At 32.3% G+C, this 19,970-nt stretch overlaps 2 protein-coding genes across 2 annotated transcripts in view; both read right to left on the bottom strand.

The window, feature by feature from the left end:
- The window catches only part of LOC140450653 (uncharacterized), a 61,299-nt gene that overhangs the window by 16,079 nt on the left and 25,250 nt on the right, over window positions 1-19,970 (bottom strand). The window lies entirely within an intron of this gene.
- Window positions 11,412-13,047, bottom strand: LOC140450066 (uncharacterized). The gene is made up of 3 exons (XM_072543495.1): window positions 12,096-13,047; window positions 11,933-11,990; window positions 11,412-11,602 (listed from the first exon to the last, which is right to left on the bottom strand). The coding sequence occupies exons 1-3, from the start codon at window positions 13,045-13,047 to the stop codon at window positions 11,575-11,577; spliced, it is 1,038 nt and encodes a 345-aa protein (XP_072399596.1). The 3' UTR covers window positions 11,412-11,574.

Raw genomic sequence — 19,970 nt, 5'->3', positions numbered from 1 at the left:
CTTGATCGATGTCAAAAATTTTTGGATTAGTTTTGAAATGTTTCAAGACATTAAGGCCTTAAAAATATTAAGTGGTCACGCTACGGTATGGTTAGGTGGCAATTCCATTTCAGAGCTGTGGAGATTACTTCCAATAATTAACCACAATCTACAATCACTGAAGGAGCAGCACTTTTTCGGTACCTTCAAAATAATTGAACTTGGAGTTAAAAATGTAGAAGATGTAATTACTGCAGCGCTTAGTATTATGGAACCTATAAAGTTTGTTAATCCTATTACCTATAGTTTAGCGTTGGAACTAATATACAAGTATCCCAATCTACTAAAGAATGAAGAAGGTAACATTTAGGGAAAGCAAAAATTATTTGGAGGAGGAAAAAGAGAATTTAATTTCAATAATAGAAAAGACCATGCATATTATTGAAAACAAAAAAAAAACGACAGTGTTTGGTCTAAACAAAAGCATATAATATGGGAGAAAATTGCTAGTGAATATAACAGCACATGTAAAACTGGCATTCGACGTGGAACGCAGTTAAAACTGTTAAAACTGTGAGGGATTGAAAAAGAAGCTTAAAAAACAAAAAGCTGATGATAAGGTAGGTAGTATAAAATTATTTGTTGTTTATATATGATAATAAATTGCAATTTTTACATGTTCAGACATATATCACAGGAGGTGGTACGAATGTACCACTTATAAAACCGCAAGATGAACGCATTCTTGCCATTATCGGGCTTTAACTAGTCCCAATTGAAAACATATATGATAGTAATAAAATACCTGATGTTATTTATCAAGGTAAGATTTAATGTTATTTGAGAAAATAAAATAGTCAAGATTAAATAACATCTAACCAATTAAACACTATACATGCCACAATTATGTTCACATTGTTTCTGCAATTACAAATTGATTTTAATAATATAAATGCATTGATCCTTATTTTGCTTACAGGTGATATAAGCAACTGCGAAGAAGATAGTGTCTCAGCAATACCACTATCCAGTATTGAGGAGATTGCCTGCACTTCCACCTGCAGTGTCTTACCCAATATCGTAATGAGAGGTAATAATATAATTTTAAGCACTATAAACGCCAGTCTAATAATTTTTACTTATAGATAATGTGTCAACCCCAAAAATAAGGGATTGGGCAACAGCTAATACTACCCCTTCTGATTGTATCCAAGGTAAGATTTAATATCATTTTACCTCAATACTATAGTTGCTAATATCTAATAGTGTTCAATGTATGTCGAACTAAACATTTGAGTAATTACAATAAGCTGGTTGTTTCTATATTTAAAAAAGTAGAGCATGGCATAGGAGATAAGCCCTTTCTAGTTCTGTTAGGACTTGAGGTTGGTCCGAATGATATTAAACTATCAATATAGATTGTCTTATATACAAACTAGAGAAGGAATTATTTTTCAAAGAAGTAAAACAAAAATAACTTAGGAATTGTTTTAATTCAGTTGACAAATTTAGTAAAAACACATTTGAAATACCGTTATTAAAATCCACAAGGAACAATTAATTTCCTGTAATAGACTATATACTATATATCCCAAACAATTTGTAGTGAAAATCTTTTATATGAGTTTTATTATTTAAAAAATGTTTTGGGCTAAATTACAGAACATTTTTTAAATAAATATTCTATGTTCAGTGTTACTACAAGGTATACATGTTTAAAACCACAAAATAGATTTAAATGTTATTAAATTGGTTTTAGATTACATAATTGCTGATAATTTTATAGGATCTTAATAATAAGGATAAGTTTTAAGTAAATTCACTTCATGGCAACGTAAACTCCCACATGAGTTACTAGTCTAGAGATGTATTGTCCATTCGGATCTTGGGTACCTACTTTAAACCTCCTATAAAATTAGCAGCAAATATATAATCGAATGCCAATTTAACGTTCTGTACTTTAGCTTGAAAGGGTTTTTAAATCAATATATCTTTTATAAAGGATTTTTACTAAAATTTTATTTACATTTATTACCTACTATTCTATATAATATACAAATGATACAAACTTAAGAAAGCAATTAAATCACTGATCTTATATTCGAATAACTATGGTGGGCAAAACAGAAACTTTTTAAGTGTTATCTTATGCAGCTGTCTATTTCCAAGTTAGTATTATTCATAGATTTTTAGAAAAGGATCATACCCAAAATGAGGGAGACAGCATGCATGCTGTAATTGAAAACGGCGAAAAAACGTCAGTCGGTCTTGTATGTTCCTGAACAATGGATCACTTTGATAAGAATGGCCAAAACTGTCGGAAAAGTATATAATGTAACAGAAATGTCACAAGAAGACTTTCTAGATTTCAAAAGCCTTGTTGGCAACAAAAATTGGAAAACTAACAATGGAAACGGAATGATCAAAATCAGTAAAATAAAGGAAATCAGTACTTCGTATAACACGCCAAATGTTATTTTTTTTTTAAGTATGATTTAAGTTCTGATTCTATCAGGTGTGATCTTATTATAGCAACAAGGAGACGTCCATCTCGTATTGATCCATTTCCATCTAAAGCAGCGATTCCCTAACTGTGGTACGCGACGATTATTAAAGTGGTACGCAAGCAGCCATAGGACATACACAGTAAAATTTACTGGGTTAATAACCCCACGCCGCGTAGGGGCGCCGTCACGTCTAGTTTGCATTAAGCTCCGCCTATTTTGATGGCCAGCGCATCTTTCGGCGGCCGCGACGCGAGTCAAACAGTGACAAAGCTATCGAGCGTCCGCACGCACGTCCAACCAGCTAGCATTCGTCAAATTACCTATCTAATTTGTTTTAAGTCAAGTTTAATATATTTGAATTAACATGGATAAGTGGCTTAGTAGTGTAAAAAGACCTTGTGCTCAAAATAATGTACCACCAAGTTCATCTCAAGAATTAAATTGTGCAGTGATTCAAGATGATGTTAAAAATTCTTTACCATCGAGTTCCACTTCGGAGCCAGATTGTGCGGTAATTTAAGAAGATAAAATACCTACTAAAATTCGAAAAATTACTAGAAAAGATGACCCAGAATACATAAATATTGGATTTACGGTGACGGATGTAAATAATGAGCCACGCCTTCAGTGTGTCATCTGCTTTGAAATTTTATCAAATCAAAGTATGAAACCCTCATTACTGAATCGTCATTTTAACACAAAATATTCTACATTAATTAGTAAGCAAACCGAAGGATTTTTTCACCCGAAAATTAACAGAAATGAAAAGCACTAACAAAGTCATGTCTTCATTTACTGGTAGTACCGAAAAATCAGTAGAGGCATCATTCTTAGTTAGCCTAAGAATTGCAAAGTCAGGAAAAGCTCACACAATTGGCGAATAGTTGTTACCTGCAGCAAAAGATATGGTTACCTGTATGTTGGGTGAGGCGTCAGCTAAAAAGCTAGAACTGATATCACTGTCCAATAATACCGATCAACGTAGGATCGACAGTATGGCATCAAATGTTAAAAATAAAGTCATCAATCATGTAAAAAGTAGCGATTTCTTTTCGATGCAACTTGATGAGAGTACAGATGTAACGAACTATGCTCAACTTATGGTTTACGTGTTCGGTATATACATGAAAATAAAACAATTAGGGAAGATTATTTATTCTGTGAACCGTTATCAACACGAACTACAGCGGATGAAATTTTCAACAAACTGGATGAATTCTTTGCTGAAAATGGACTTGACTGGATGACTTGCGTTGGCTTCTGCTCTGATGGCGCTCGAGCTATGACAGGTAGATTCGGATGTGTAAACACAAAAGTAAAATCTGTTGCTTAGAATTGTACTTTTATGCACTGCAGTATACACAGACAAGCGTTAGCAGTAAAACGAATGCCCGAACAATTTAAAAATGTTCTCCAAGATGCAATCAAGGTGGTAAATTTTATTAAATCTCGGGCACTTAACTCTTGTTTATTTTAAAACTTGTGTTCCGAAATGGGCAGTTACCATATTCAGTTGCTGCTACATACAGAGGTTAGATGGCTTTCGCGAGGCAAAATGCTGAACAGATTATTCCAGTTACGTTCTGAGGTGCAGCTGTTCCTGATGGGGACTGATTTTGAATTACGCAATCGACTGACAGACGAACACTGGCTTATATAATTGGCTTACTTATCAGACATTTTCAATCGCATCAACGACTTAAATCTAAGTTTGCAAGGTAGATCTACAAATAGATTTTTAGTAAATGACAAAATAAAAGCATTTATCAAAAAATTTCAAATGATTGAAAAGAGCTTGTCGAATGAGAACCTAGCATCTTTTCCTAATTTAGAAAATTTTATAACTAAAAATGAACTTACAGTGAGTGAAATTGTTATCAATAACATCAAAAATCACAGCCAAATGATCGTTGAAATATTTGAAGAATACTTTGTGTAACTGAAAAGGAATCTCTGATAGAGTTATATTGCGATGGAGCTTTGCAAGTGGAATTCAACAAAGAAGAGCAGTGTGAATTTTGGCTAAAAGTTAAAAATGAATATCCATCGCTGTCCAGAAAAGCATTACTGTTTCTAATTCCATTTACAACCACATATCTCTGTGAGAGCGGATTTTCTGCTATGTTGATAATAAAAAATAAATATCGTAACAAGCTTAACATAGACACTAATTTGCGCCTGAAATTAAGTACAACTGAGCCAGATATTTCCTCTCTTGTCTCGAACATGCAGCATCATTTTTCGCACTGAGTATATTGTATTTTTTCCTATAATTAATAAATAATAATGTTGTCATAAACAGTTGTTGCAGTTTTTATTACTTTACCATTTTCAAGGTTTTTTAAAGATTACCACAGTTCAGTGGTACGCTACTACTTTATAATTTCGTGTGTGGTACGCGAGATTAAAAGTTTGGGAACAACTGATCTAAAGTATATTTTGCCAATAGATAAGAAGTGAACTGGCTTATTATGGCGTTGTGATACTGGAAAAATCCTACTATGTATCAGGGCTTCTATAGAAGTCTACATTCTGATACATCAGAAAAGTATGAAATCACTGCTAGCAGTGACGGCGAAGAACTGTAATAACGTTTGTTTATAATATTTTGTAATTTAACTTCGATGTAGACTTTAATCATAAATACAATTTCACAGAACGATGGTATTTATTATTTATATTCCCGATTTTTTTCCAGCGAATACTGTACAAACTCATTCAAAATCAAAATAAAGAAACAAAATTGACATGTTTAAAAGCACAAATGGAACAATACGGTAAACACAATGGATAAATAAAAAGAATTTAATAAATAAGAACCCCTGATTGTCTGCGCTAATCAAGACTTTATCTTGCTTTATTCGAAAACTTAAAAAATGAAGTTAGTATTTATAAAGTCAGTTGAAACATTTTATTTGGATGCCATTTATAAGGGGAGTTCAATATCACATTTATCGGTAATCAAATCAAGTTATAAATAACACGTGTCAATGTTTCGAACGTATTTGAACAATCCCTGTACTCCGTATAAGAGAGATGGAAAAAACAGCATGAAAGTTACATCCCATCAAATAAATATTGGACATTGACATGTTATCAAAAATCACCAATATTTTACATACTGCTTGGACGTTCGGTACCGGTTGCTACCGCCGGCAATGATGCAGGTAGATAAGAAACAGCTATTGAATTATGCCAGTGCTGTGCAACTAAATGTTAGTTTAGTATTTTACGACGCGACCTGTTATTGTTATAAGTGTTAAATAATTATTATACTGTAAATATGGCCTTTTGGCGACCATTTGAAAATGCGGCAAACATTAACCCCGAATCGAATTGTGTTGAAAATAGTTCAGAACTTAAGAACAAAGAACTACATATGCAGTGTCAACGTATTGTTTTGAACATATATGAGTGTTTAAATAGAAAATGAACAAAACTCTGACACAACTATTATAAATAGAATACGTGAACTTACCAAACTATCACTATCAACAATTTATAATATTGTGAGGGAAGGAAACGTAATAAATCACTGTCTAAAACGAAAACGAACGAATCAAAAATTCAGAAAAATAGACGATATGGATAAGAATGTTATTCGAAAGACTATCTATAATTTTTACAAGGAAAACAAGGTACCTACACTGCATATGATCCAGGATGATCTAAGAGAATACCCTGATTATGACTACCGATGTTTAGCGACATTGCGAAATATTTTGATAGACTGTGTGTTTAGATATAAGAAAATAAATAATAAATCATAAATCAAAGAATATCGACAGTCCAATAGATTAATAATATATCTAGACGAGACGTGGTTTGACACACACGACGTCGTTTCAGAGCTGCAGTTTAAATACGCCATGTTCAAGGGGAAAGCGCATAATAATCTTGCAGGCAGGTAGTGAACAAGGATTTGTACAAAATGCATTGTTACTGTCTGTCAAAAACATCAACGAATCATCTGCCGATTATCATGAAGACATGACCGCTCATTTATTTGAAAAATGATTTAAGGAACAACTTCTACCTAATATTCCGCCCAATTCTGTAATTGTCATGGACAATGCTTCTTATCATTCAAGACTCTTAAGAAAAATACCCAACAGTAGTACTAAGAAAGATGATATTGTAACTTTTTTGAGCGATAAGAAAATACGCCTTCCTAATAGAATCCTTTTAAAGAAAGATTTATTAAGTATTGTAAAGTCCCAGAGTTTTAACAAAGAATACGTAGGGGAAGCCGGGGCAAAATGAGCACCGGGGCATGATGAACAATTCCTTAAATTTAGAAAATTTCCAATGCAGTTTGGCAACACCTCTCTAGCATAATGTAAAAGGCGCGTGCCCGTAACAGGCAACTCGGTCCGTTGTGCAGTGTTTTGGTGCTTTTAGGTTTCCGATAGCAAAGGGTCAGACGGCTGTCTTAGACAAAGCCATAGTTCTGACCGCTTGGAAGCCGCCAAGAAGCAGAAAAACCGTTGGATAACGGTATCGAAGAGAATATAACCTGGTGAAACCAACCACGTGGTCACCACGTGGCCGCATTTGGAGGCAAATAAGGTAAGTGCTGTGTTTTCTGTTGGTTTTTGGCGTTTTGCACTCTCTCACGGAGATTCTGTTGGTCACAGTGTAGGCATAGTGGGTGGTCCAGTAAGAAAGCTACCCACGTAGGCCGTTGCTGGGGCTATCAGCTTCCGTCGGAGTTTGTGAACACCATCAACAACTGATGTATCCGCATATTGTTTAATTTTACACGAGAAAGAATTTACATATAATCCATTAACAAAAATAGTAAAACAGTATTAATACGCATGCGTTTTAACTGTATATTATTCAATAGTAATAATTACAAACGTTAGTTGATGATGGAACGTTCACACGAAAACACGATAAACAAATTTATAAACAATTTAAAAGAACTTAAAAAACAAATTCAACAATACGAAGCATTCAAACAAGTTCTCCAAAAACTCCAACAGTTAAAAATATGAAACTTGTTATTGATATCCAAGGTTTTAAAATTGAGAATAATAGGTTTATTTGTAAAGAATTAGCGTGTTACTCGGGTGATAAAGTTGTAATATATATTTTTAAACCACCTTTCCCATTACGAATGTTACCTCCTGATCTAATTCAGCAAGCTGTATGGTTAAGCAAACACCATCACTGCATCTCTTGGAATGAAGGTTTTACCCCCTTATACGAATTTAAAAAAATTATCAAGGAATTAACAGATAAAGCTGAAATTGTTTATGTAAAAGGGATGGAAAAAGCGAATTACATAAGAAAATATTCTTCCACACCTGTAATTGAAGTAGGCGAATTCCCACCACTACCAATATCAGAAGCAAAATGTTTTTACCACTCTAAACAAAAATGTATATGCGCCCTTTCAAATGTATTTTTTATTTATGAAAATTTTGTAATGGAGTAAATTTGAATAAAAACAATATATTTTTCACTTTTTTATTTTTTTGATCCAAACTACAATAATAAGTTCTATCTATAACCTACTTGCACCTACAGGTTCCAGCCAAACAACCTTCATACTCTTGGGAATGTTGACACGCTTCAATCATCCCAGAATCCCTGGTGCTAGCAGGTGTTCCATGAGCTTACAGAACCTAAACAACCTTCACATTTGAAGGGATGTTGATACCCCTTACACTGCAACCGTTTCAGAATCCTTGGTGGTAGCAGGTCTTCTATAGGCTTAAGAGATTCCAATTGTTGGTATTGGACAAGTTTTGGAAAAAGAGTGTCGAAAGTTGACGTCTTTTTTAAGAATTGGTCCACCCACAACCAAACGTCGGAAAATTTGAAAATTCTTTCCAAAGCTGTGTCTAACAGATAACGTTTTGTCGGGTATTCGTTGATATACAGACGTAATTTCAAGGGTAGACACACATCATCAAATATGTTGTTTTGACCGAGTTCACAAAGTGCCTCCACCCAACAGTTTACACAAATTTTATTCAATTTTTTTTTGTTGGTATAATATCCAATAGATGTTAAATTAGGTGTTGATTTTTCACTAAGTAATTTCACTTTATCCATAGTAAATTTAATATTTTCTTGAAACATGATTATAGTCTAAACTGATTTTGGAATTACATTAACGAAGTTATATACCAGCGACCCCCACTAAACCATATCGAAATCGGTTTTTAAAGCTCGTGTCGCTAATATCCCCACCTTTATTTGTTACCAATAATATATTCAACTCTATAATAAGTAGTACAAAAATATTTTATAATTTATTACAAATTATATATAAAAAGATAGAATTACATTTCATCAGTCTTGCAAACAGACATGTAGAATGCTTTATGCGCTCATCAATAGGTATATCGTATGGCTCCCATTTGTGTATTTCGACCTTACAGTAGAAACAGCTAACGACATCGACATTCCCTATATGCTGGAACCCTGCTTTGCTTAACAACACGAGTTAACAGCACCTTTCCAATATTTAAAGGATGGTAAATGATCTTCAAACAGATGTATACTACCAAAGTTACCATCGTCAAGACACATTTTTAATTGAAATATATATAAAAATATTTTAATTATTTATTAACAAAATAAAAAAATTAATAATACATATTATTAAAATATATGGTATTATATTGTTAAAACTTCGTTGAACACATTTTTTTTTTGAACTTCGATATTTTGTCACCAACATTTTTGCAAAAAAACAGTCGCTATACTTTAAATGCTCTTCAATCGGTATATCGGAAGGTTCCCATTTATATATTTCAGTATTACAGTAGAAACACCGAACTATATCACTAACCCCTGTATAGTAAAACCCAGCTTTGCTTAATAACAGGGGTTCAACTGTACCCTTCCAATATTTAAAAGAAAGTAAACGGTCTTCAAATTGCCACCCAGTACGGGATATACTATCATTGTTACCGTCGTCAAGACACATATTTAACTAATAAGTTAGTTCGGAAAATAATCTATATATGTAAACTTATATTGGAGGGAGGTATAAGCTTGAAATTTTTAAACAATTATCACATTAATAACACTAATTGCGCGCTATAAAAAAAAAAATTTATATTAACAAAAAAGATTGACAACAAGATAAAAAACCAATAAGACCTTGACCGTTTGTTCACATTTGTTACCCACGTTCATAGGATAAAAAGAATAAAACCTTGACCGGTTATTCACCTATCTTTGTTTGAACCGGTTTGGTGACCGCATATTCACCTTTTCTTGTCTATGGTCGGACTATAGAATAAAAAGAAAAAATCCAACAAGACCTTGACGGGGCAATTACCCCCATTGTGGTTAAACCTGTTTAGCTCAGTCTTAAAGATGCTACTTTCGGTTGAGTTCTATCCAAAAATATTTGTTAGACAGTAAGCCTTACACATTCAACCATGGAAGTTGGTTCTTCAAGTATCATTGTAGAGAGTGGTGTGTGTGACTCTAGTACAGATTGGGATAATTATAGCATCATTAGTGATGATGGTCCATGCGATTCTACTACGAATTGTAATCTATCTGTATGGAGTTTGTCAACACTCGAGCTATCAGAGGAGTTTAGTTCTTTGTCGGAGAGTGATATGTCAGATATAGAAAATGATAGTTTATTGTATAGTGACGTGGAATTTCAGGATGTCTTGGAAGATGATGTGTTTTTGGGACCTGTGATAGCACCACCCGAACTGATTGAGGATGTATCGGGAAATAATATGTTTTGCGGAGCAGAGATAACACCATTCGAACTAATTAATGAACCAATAATTATCTATTAATCGTTTAAATATTAGTACTTTATTATGGTAATATATTTGTAATTCAATTATGTTGCAAATCCTTATTAGTTATTTTTGTACTCAAATTATATACTTATAACCATATGCTTACCATGAAGTTTTATTGAAATCTCTTTTTAATAACTGTATTTAAAAATTTAAAATAAATGCCTTAATGCTTTTCCGTTTTCTCCTTTATTACATACAAAAACAAAATACATGGTTATAACAACAAATCTACTAAGTTATAAATTAGAGCTGGAGGGTTAGATAATAGAACAAGTGATGAAGTTTTACTATCTAGGCGACACACTATCTAGCTATGGAAAGCTTAAAACAGAAGTGGGAGATCAAGTTAATAGAGCAGAGCTGCAAGTTACCTGAATGAAACAATATGGAGAAAAAAATATCAGGGAAGAAATGAAAGGTAGGATTTACAAAACAGTCATCAGGCTAATAATGACATACACAGTAGAAACACGAACTGACACAGAGAGAACAAAAAGAATGTTAGCGGAGATGAACACCCTCAGAAAAATCGATGGTAGGGTACTATGGGATAGAGCTAGAAGTCTAAATGTTGAAAAGAATGCTAGAAAAAACATAGATAAAAACCCTCAGAAAAATCGATGGTAAGACGCTATGGGACAGTGCTAGAAGTATAGATATACTACGGAGATGTAGGGTAAAGAACATCAAGAAATGGGGTAGAAATAGAAGAGTAGAATGGAATGATTATATGAGTCTAATGACAACAAATTAAGTAGTAAAGATGGTAAGAGACTGTCACCTAATGAGGAGACGATTAGCGGAAAGACCGCGAAAACGATGGAGCGACAACTTACTGGAGGAGCATTGAAAAACGGAAAGAAGAAAAAAATATAGAAATAACAATTTTTAGATGTTTTTTATTAAAAAACGATATAGAAAATCACAATAAAAATCATGTATACACAAAATGAAGAAGAAGAAAATATAAAAACAACAATTTTTAGATATTTTTTATTAAAAAATAAACAATATATACAAATATAAAAACAACAATGTTTAGATATTTTTTATTAAAAAATAAACAATATATACAAATATAAACATAATTAAAAATAAACTATATATACTTATATACACAAAATGAAGAAGAAGAAAATATAGAAACAACAATTTTTACATATTTTTTATTCAAAAATAAATAATATATTTATATAAATATCTAAACACAATTAAAAATAAACTATATAGACTATATATACCTATATACACAACTAAAACTAAATATTATATACAAAAATAGACTAAAACTAAATTTACGTAACAGGGTCGTCGGGGTGGGATCTGTAACAAAGAAATAGCAGAATGTAGAACTACATAAAATATCATAATGATATATAAAATTAAAGGTGACACTTAATGAAGAAAAAATTAAAATTTCACAATAGAGAATAAACTAAATTTTCGTTTGTAAAAATTCATGGAAAACTGTTTTATTATGATCCTAAAGAAGGAAAGGTTAGTGTACAAAATTAAAAGTAGTACTTAATGAAGAATAAATTAAAGTTCTGTAATAAATAATAAATTAAATTTTTGTTTGTAAAAATTTGTGGAAAACTGTTTTAATTATGATTGTAAAAAGTAAAAGTTAAGGTAAAAAATTGGATTACTCACGGTTTACTCATCCCCCAGCATCGCAGGATATCACCACCAGCATTTTTGTTGAAAAAGTCTGTAACAAACAAAAAACATTATCAGTATTGTAATTATCATTAATAGCATTACGAAAAATTTTGTTAGTAAAATTGTTGCAACATATTGTAATAAAAATTCTTACCTCGAGAATCCGTTCTTACAGTATTGGCCAGGAAAGTTTTGGTGTTGTTTATGTCTTGTGACAACCGGATTTGTTCTTCGTGGAAAGCCACCATAATTTTTTCAGCATATGCTAAAATATTTTCGGTGGCTTTCTTAAGCAGCTCACTATTTTTTATACTTTCGTTCAAACTTTCCTGGAGACGTTCCGCATGCTGCTCCAGAGCCGACACAACTCCCCCCTTGTAATTCAAGCAAAACGCCTGATGGTGTGTTTCTACTTTTTTCGGGATTTGTAGGGCGCTTGCGGCTACATTAATCAATGACGGCTCTGAATTCGATAATAATTTTTTTTCCCATACTTGGGTTTCCGTCAACGGTTTCTCTCTTGGTGGTGATCCATAATTAGATATATCTACTATATCCTCGAGAGAGGATAAGTTTTCACCTAAGGGTGTTTCCTCTTCAGAGTCGGATATATCCTCGAAACCTTCTTCTCGATCCTTCACCATTTTATGTTTGCATGCAGCCTCTTCGGCGGCATGAAGAATGTCATCCTTAATAAATGTGGATGACTGAATGACATTCTCATTAACCGCGGAGTGCACCGTCGCTTTAGTTTTTAGTTTTTTTTGGTTGTTTATTTTAAAAATAAGACGCTGAGCCTCACTAATTTTTCTACAATTTACAAAAACAACACTCTCTTCCGACGGTGCACGCTGCCTATCCCTTATTTTACAGACCGGAGAAGAGATCGAAGACGGGACCGATCTTGGTGACGACGGTGCGATCGCGGACGGAATCGAATTTTCACACACCGGCGGCGGCGACTCGATTGAAGGAGGAACCGTGTTAATTAATTGTCTTTTAGCTAACGGTTCCTCAAACTCAGTATCTGGCACACTATTATATAAAACTCTTTTTTTAGCCAACAACCCCGGCTCGCGACGCGCAGAACGTTGTACGGTTTTCATTGCGAAAAGAAGCGACTATTTGAAATTGCATAACTTAAACGGGGTTATATACAACAAACCGAATCCAAGCCAAGCAACGCGAAATGGTGGGTGAAACAGGATCTACACTTGCTGTAACAAAGAAAGGTGAATACTCGAAGGCGATGTAAGCTCTCGCAAATGAAGTGAATACTCTTACATGACCTACATAGACAACAAAGAAAGGGTACTGACCGGCTATGGTTGAGTTTATGTATGTCTGCACAGCTTTGCGCTTATTGTTGGTTTTTCACATCAAGTTTTTTTCATTTTTTTTTTTTTTTTTTTTTTTTTTTTTTTTTTTTTTTTTTTCATTTTTTTTATTTTTGAGGTTTTTTTTTCTTTATTTTTAGTCCTACACCCACCTTCCAACCACTCTAATAAAAGGTCTTGACGCCAGGAATACGAATATGTTATTACTTTGAGAAAAAATTAACGCGTAAAGCGGTAAAACGCTAAAAAGCGTATTTTTAGTCCTACATCACCTTTCAACCACTCTAATGAAAGGTATTGACGCCAGGAATACGAATATGTTATTATTTTTTAAAAAAATTACGTATATAGCGGTAAAGCGGTAAAAAAACTATTTTTTGTTACTTTTACTTTTAACCACGCTTATAAATGCGGTAATTATCTATATTTGGGATATATTGTTAGTTTTTGTAATTATTTACTCTAATAATACCATAAAACCGGTATTTCCAGTTTAAAACCGGTATTTCCAGTTTAAAACCGGTATTTCCAGTTTAAAACCGGTAATCAAAACAAGTTTATATTTATACCCCACACTTCTTTCGTTATTGTTCATTTTCGTGTCGTACAGTCACCTAGCTTCAGTCAACAACCATGCAGTGTAACTTTGGTTTAAAAGTTTTATCCAACAAAAGCAGTGTAAGTAGGCATAAACGGGAAAGTTGTCCGGAACGATTCAATAAAGGGAAAAAGGTGAAACTTAAGGATGACCTAGATGTTGTTACATCCGCTAATAATTACAATTCAACCATTGTAGAAGCAACTCCCTTTAGATCTATTGTTCATCCAGTTACCACTACATCCAATGTTATCGAATGTCAAGATTGTTATAAAAAAATTTCTGGGAGAAGACTAACAGGACATTTACGTAGTAATTCACACAAAAGTGTTATTAGTAATGATTGTGGGGTTGAGAAACTATCAAGTGCGTTTAAAAATCGTATCGGTAGTTACCGTCTTTCTAGCAACAAACATCATACTGATCACTTGGAATTTTTTAGTGAAATTGAAGGTAACGTTTTGAAGCTCCTACATAACTATTTACATAAATTTAAAGTGTTAAAAGTTAATTTCGAACTTTGCTCTATGTACACAATACCTGAAAAAGATACTTATGATTTAAAATCATTTAATACAAAAAATCAGATTATTACTATTTCTACTAATTTGAAACAAGCATATCAAGATTTTATTAGGGAGATATTACCCAAGGTTTCGGAAATACAAGAAAAGGAATCTGGATGGAGTCTTTTACAAATCCAATCATTAGAAGTTAACATTAATAAGTACAACCCTCTACGATCTTCTTCATATATCAGGTTACCACGACAAATCGAGATTAAGAAAGCAATTATCAATATAATGAATAAAGATGAAGCATGTTTTGGTTGGGCGGTAAACGCATCAATTTTTGACCCAACAGGTAAATCCAATCTTACTACTTCTTATCCGCATTATACTAGTCTCTTAAAGTTCCATAATATAGAATTCCCTATGAAACTCTCAGATATACCAAAATTTGAATTACTAAATAATATTTTGATTAACGTTTTTTAGATTAGTGGATGTTTTAAACATAATATCACACAATTGGAAATCGTTGGACCGTTGTATCATACAAAATCTAAAAAAGCTACACATGTTAACTTATTAATTATTTTTGATGAGTACGGGAATAGTCATTATTGTTACATTAAAAATTTATCGCGGTTAATATCAAAACAAAAATCACACCATAATGGTCAGACTTTTCTATGTAATGGTTGCTTACAATTTTTCTCATCCTTAGAACGTCTTCGCAAACATGAAGACAACGATTGCAACTTTGTATATACTAAGCTTCCAAATATGGACATCTACAAAAAGAAAATATCTTGCAGTTTTCCAACTTTCAGAAACAAATGCAAGTTCCGTTTGTTATATATGCTGATTTTGAAAGTATACTGCAACCGATACAATATGCAACACCTTCTGATAATTCCTCGTTTACTGTCAAAACCTATCAGCATACACCATATTCATTCGGTTTTTATGTTAAATGTTATTTTGATGACAGTTTATCACAACTTATCATTTATCGCGGTGACAACGTGGTTGAAAAGTTTATTCAAAAACTAGAAGAAAAAGTTTACACTATTTATCATAAATATCTTAAACATATTAAACCTATGAAAAAACTCACACCAGAAGAGGAATTACAATTTTTTACTAGTAAGTGTTGTCACATTTGTGATAAACCGTTCGATATTAACGAAATTAAAGTTAGAGATCATTCACATCTAACAGGGTTGTTTTCTGGCGCGGCTCATAACGCTTGTAATTTAAATTATAAATTACCTAAGTTCATACCTGTTTTCATGCATAATTTAACCAATTACGATTCGCATCTGTTTATAACAAAATTAGCTCAGAATAACGAAAAAATTGATGTTATTGCACAAACTAAAGAAAAATATATATCATTCACCAAACTACTTTTAGTTGATCGTGGTGATTTAGAGCGAAATGTATATTTAAAATTAAGGTTTGTAGATTCTTTTAGATTTTTACCTCATTCACTGGATAATTTAAGTAAAACCCTAAATGATAATCAATGTCTAGAGTTACAAAAATATTGTCGATCAAATGAAGAGTTCGGATTGTTACGACAAAAAGGTGTTTTCCCTTATTCATATGTCCTCGACGCATCAAAGAATTTGGATATCGGTTAAAATACTTGGGAATTCCAAGGTTGGCCAAATCCAAATTTCTAATTGATTCGATGCAGGGAAATTCCACTTTCGCTACGTAAAACAAAGGATTTGTTTTACATAAAAGCAGGTAGATTTTCTCTCATCGATCAGTCGAGCTTGCCTCTTCTACTGTAGACCTAGTCGGTGCTATTATTGTCCCAACTAAGTTATTGTTTTATTTCTGATTTCCTATATACCATTTTTTTTATTTTAGCATTATTGTATATTCAGACCTTTTCAGGTTAGAATATTTGTTCATATGTACTGATTGTTTGATATTTTGATTGTTTATTTTTCTTGTATTTTGTGTCTAAGTTGTTCTTCTGTAAGTTAAGAACACTTAGAAATATTTATCTTGATTTTCCTATTTTATGTTTTGATTTGTAGTTTGTCTAAGTAGTTCTTTCCGGTAAGTCAAAGAACTCTTAGAAATATTTCTCTGAATATTTGACTTGTTATTTTAATTGTTTGTCTAAGCCGTTCTTTTCCGGTAAGTCAAAGAACTCTTAGAAATATTTTCATAATTATTGTTGCATTATTATTTCCGATATTTTATCTAAGATATTTTTCTTAAGTTAAGAAAATACTTAATACATTTGTTTCTTTCATTTTCTATTTTATGCTAAGTTGTTTCTTCCGTAAGTCAAGAAACACTTAGCAATATTTTCACATCTTTTCTATATTTGATTTTTCTTATTTTCTTTTATAAGTCGTTTCTTCCGTAAGTCAAGAAACACTTATAAATATTTGTGCATTTATTTTACTATATTTGATTCTCTTGTTTATTTTCTATTCTAAGTTGTTTCTTCCGTAAGTCAAGAAACACTTAGACATATTTCTATAATCTGTTTCATTTTTGCATTTCTCGTTTTATATTTTGAGTATTTTATTTTTCCATTCTAAGTTGTTTCTTCCGTAAGTCAAGAAACACTTAGAAACATTTTCTTTGCATTGTACTTTTATACCATTTTATTTTTCTTGTTTACTAAGTTATTCCTTCCGTAAGTCAAGGAATACTTAGACTATTTTACCTGTTCTGTTTTCTATTTTTGGTCTGTTATTTTGTAACTGCTCCTTGGAACTGTTACCTATAACAGATACTTGTCACGGTAACCGTTATTTTATACCAGAAGTATTAAACCATTTTATCAGTGACAAGCAAAGATGGTCAACACCCGGTCTAATTCCGAGGACAGGAAGAAGTCCGCAGAGCCGGCGATGGGTCCTACAGGCCCAAATGCCCCCTCTCGGCAACACATACCTGGATAACTTTTCAAAACTTGATGAGGTATCTTTACCCACACAAGAAGAATTTTTCGATGTTTTAAAAGGTGAAGGCATTTCCGATGAAAAGTACTTACGAGCTAAGCGAGTTTGGGAAGTTTTTAATTGTAACACTTTAGGAGAGTACTCAGATGTTTATTTAAAATCAGATATTTTATTATTAGCTGATGTGTTCGAAAACTTTCGACATAATTGTTTATTTAACTATAAACTAGATCCTGCTCAATATTTAACAGCTCCATCACTTAGCTGGGATGCTATGTTACGTAAAACTAATGTTCAGCTTGAATTATTGACGGATATAGACATGCTCCATTTTTTTAAAAAGGGTATACGTGGAGGTATAAGTCAGTGTAGCACTAGATTTGCTGCTGCAAATAATCAGTATTGTGGGAATTATGATTGTTCTAAACCTACTTCATATATTCTTTATTTAGATGCTACAACCCTTTGTGGTTACGCTATGAGCCAATTCCTTCCGCATGGTGATTTTCGATGGTTAGATGATGTAGAAATCACTCATTTTGATTGTTTATCAGTCGATGATGAATCTCCAAAGGGGTATGTCTTAGAAGTTGATTTAGCTTATCCTGAAACATTACATGATTTCCATAACGACTTACCGTTTTGTCCTGAAAATCTGATTCCTCCTAATAGTAAAGATCCCAAGCTTGTATTAACGTTGTTACCGAAAAATAAATATATTATCCGTTATAGAAATTTGAAACAGTGTACTGAACAAGGTTTAAAGGTGACTAAAATTCATCGAATTCTAGAATTTTCTCAATCACCGTGGTTAAAACCTTATATTGAATTAAACACAAATTTACGTAATTCTTCAAATAATGAATTTGATAAAAGTACATATAAAAATTACACAAACTCTATTTACGGGAAAACTATGGAAAACGTTGATAAGAGGGTTGATATTAAACTTTTATCCCACTGGGAAAACTTGCCTGGGAGCGTCGGTGCTGAAGGGTTTATTAGTATGCCGAATTTTCACTGTTTCAATATTTTCTGATAATTTAGTTGCAATTCAAATGAATATCCTAAAAATAATTTACGACAAACCGGTATATGTCGGTTTTTCAATTTTAGAAATATCCAAAATTCGTATGTATGATTTTTTCTACAATTATATTAAAGCTAAATATGTAGATAATGTCGCACTTTTGTATACCGACACTGATTCATTAATTTTACACATTCAAACAGAAAACGTTTACCGCGATATCAAAGAAAACCTTCATTTATTTGATACATCCAATTACCCCGCCGATAATATCTTTAATATACCAAAAACACCATCAGTGGTTGGTAAATTAAAGGATGAGTTTAAAGGTAAACCAATTACAAATTTTTGTGGTACTGGTGCCAAAGCTTATTGTGTGACATTAAGTAACAATGATAACCTTAAAAAAGCTAAGGGAATTTCCAAAAACGTTATAAATAAATCTTTAACATTTACGGATTATAAACAAGTAGTAGATAATACTAATGCAAAGATTTATCGTAAAATGTATACATTTAAGTCACATTTACATGAAATGTATACTGAATTAAAAAATAAGGTTGCTTTAACTTCCCACGATGATAAGAGATATGTTATACCCGGAACTATTAACACATTAGCGTGGGGTCATTACAAAATAGATACGTTTATACCTAACCAACAACAAAAAAATCTCGATTATTTAATCCAGCAAGCTAAACTACTTCTACCAGAAGCAGAAAATGATGGTGGGGATAAATTTTATGTAGATAGTTTTGAAATGGATTTTTTATCGTAGTGGGAGAGTTTGTTGGTGGGGTGTTTGTTTAATAACACGTTGTAGAGCTAATTCCTACAGTTCTTCTTCAGCTTTACTGCTAGTATTTACAATGTGGATGTGTTACGTTACCGAAATTGAAGTTACGGATTTAAAAAGTGGTGTTCAAAACTTACACCAACTTTTTTCAAATCTGGAGTTTGATGCTTCTCATGAAGCCGTTTATGGTGCAGTGCGTCCATCATCTTATTCTCCAGAATTTTGTACAGAATTAGCTAAAAAATATGAAAAAGGTGCTGAAATCTGTGACTTGTATCTTAAAAACCAAATATGTTTATATGGATTTGTATCGTTACTAAAAGTTGTAAAGTTGGATGGTTATTTAATTCGAATAAAAGACTATCTTCCATCTGTTTTATACGAAAAAGAAGAAAATAACGAAGATGATACTTCCAGTAATGAAGTTATTGATAAAGACATTGATGGTATGGTTGAAGATGGTTCACGTAAATCACCAACTTAATAATCCTATATTTAGACTTTATTTTATTAACGGTATAATGTATTTAATAAAAGCATTTCTGTACTAATAATAATTGTTTTATTTACGTATTTAGCATTTATTAATATGGTGTGAGTGTAAAATATACCTTGTTTCCACCACATATTCTATATAATGAATTTATCCAAATAAAGCTACCGTGTTTAAAACACTATTGTACTTCACTATTCTGTTTCACTATTAACCTACTTCTTGTTTTTTTCCTTATTTTACCTTATAAAAATAAAGTTGTCTATTGCTAATTCTTGTTTTTACATACCTGACCTGTTTGACTTTCACTGATAATGTATATTTTTATCCTTT

Source organism: Diabrotica undecimpunctata, chromosome 9 (genome assembly GCF_040954645.1).
Source record: "Diabrotica undecimpunctata isolate CICGRU chromosome 9, icDiaUnde3, whole genome shotgun sequence".
In the NCBI taxonomy this organism is placed as follows: domain Eukaryota; kingdom Metazoa; phylum Arthropoda; class Insecta; order Coleoptera; family Chrysomelidae; genus Diabrotica; species Diabrotica undecimpunctata.
Note: the sequence above shows the minus strand (reverse complement) of the source record. Positions and strands in the feature narration are given on the sequence as shown.

Coding starts and splice junctions, on each gene's coding strand:
- LOC140450066 (XM_072543495.1), bottom strand. CDS start 13,047: ATGAAAACCGTACAACGTTCTGCGCGTCGCGAGCCGGGGTTGTTGGCT. Junction 11,991..12,095: donor TGTAAGAACGGATTCTCGAG/GTAAGAATTTTT, acceptor TGTTTGTTACAG/ACTTTTTCAACAAAAATGCT. Junction 11,603..11,932: donor TGCTGGGGGATGAGTAAACC/GTGAGTAATCCA, acceptor TCTTTGTTACAG/ATCCCACCCCGACGACCCTG.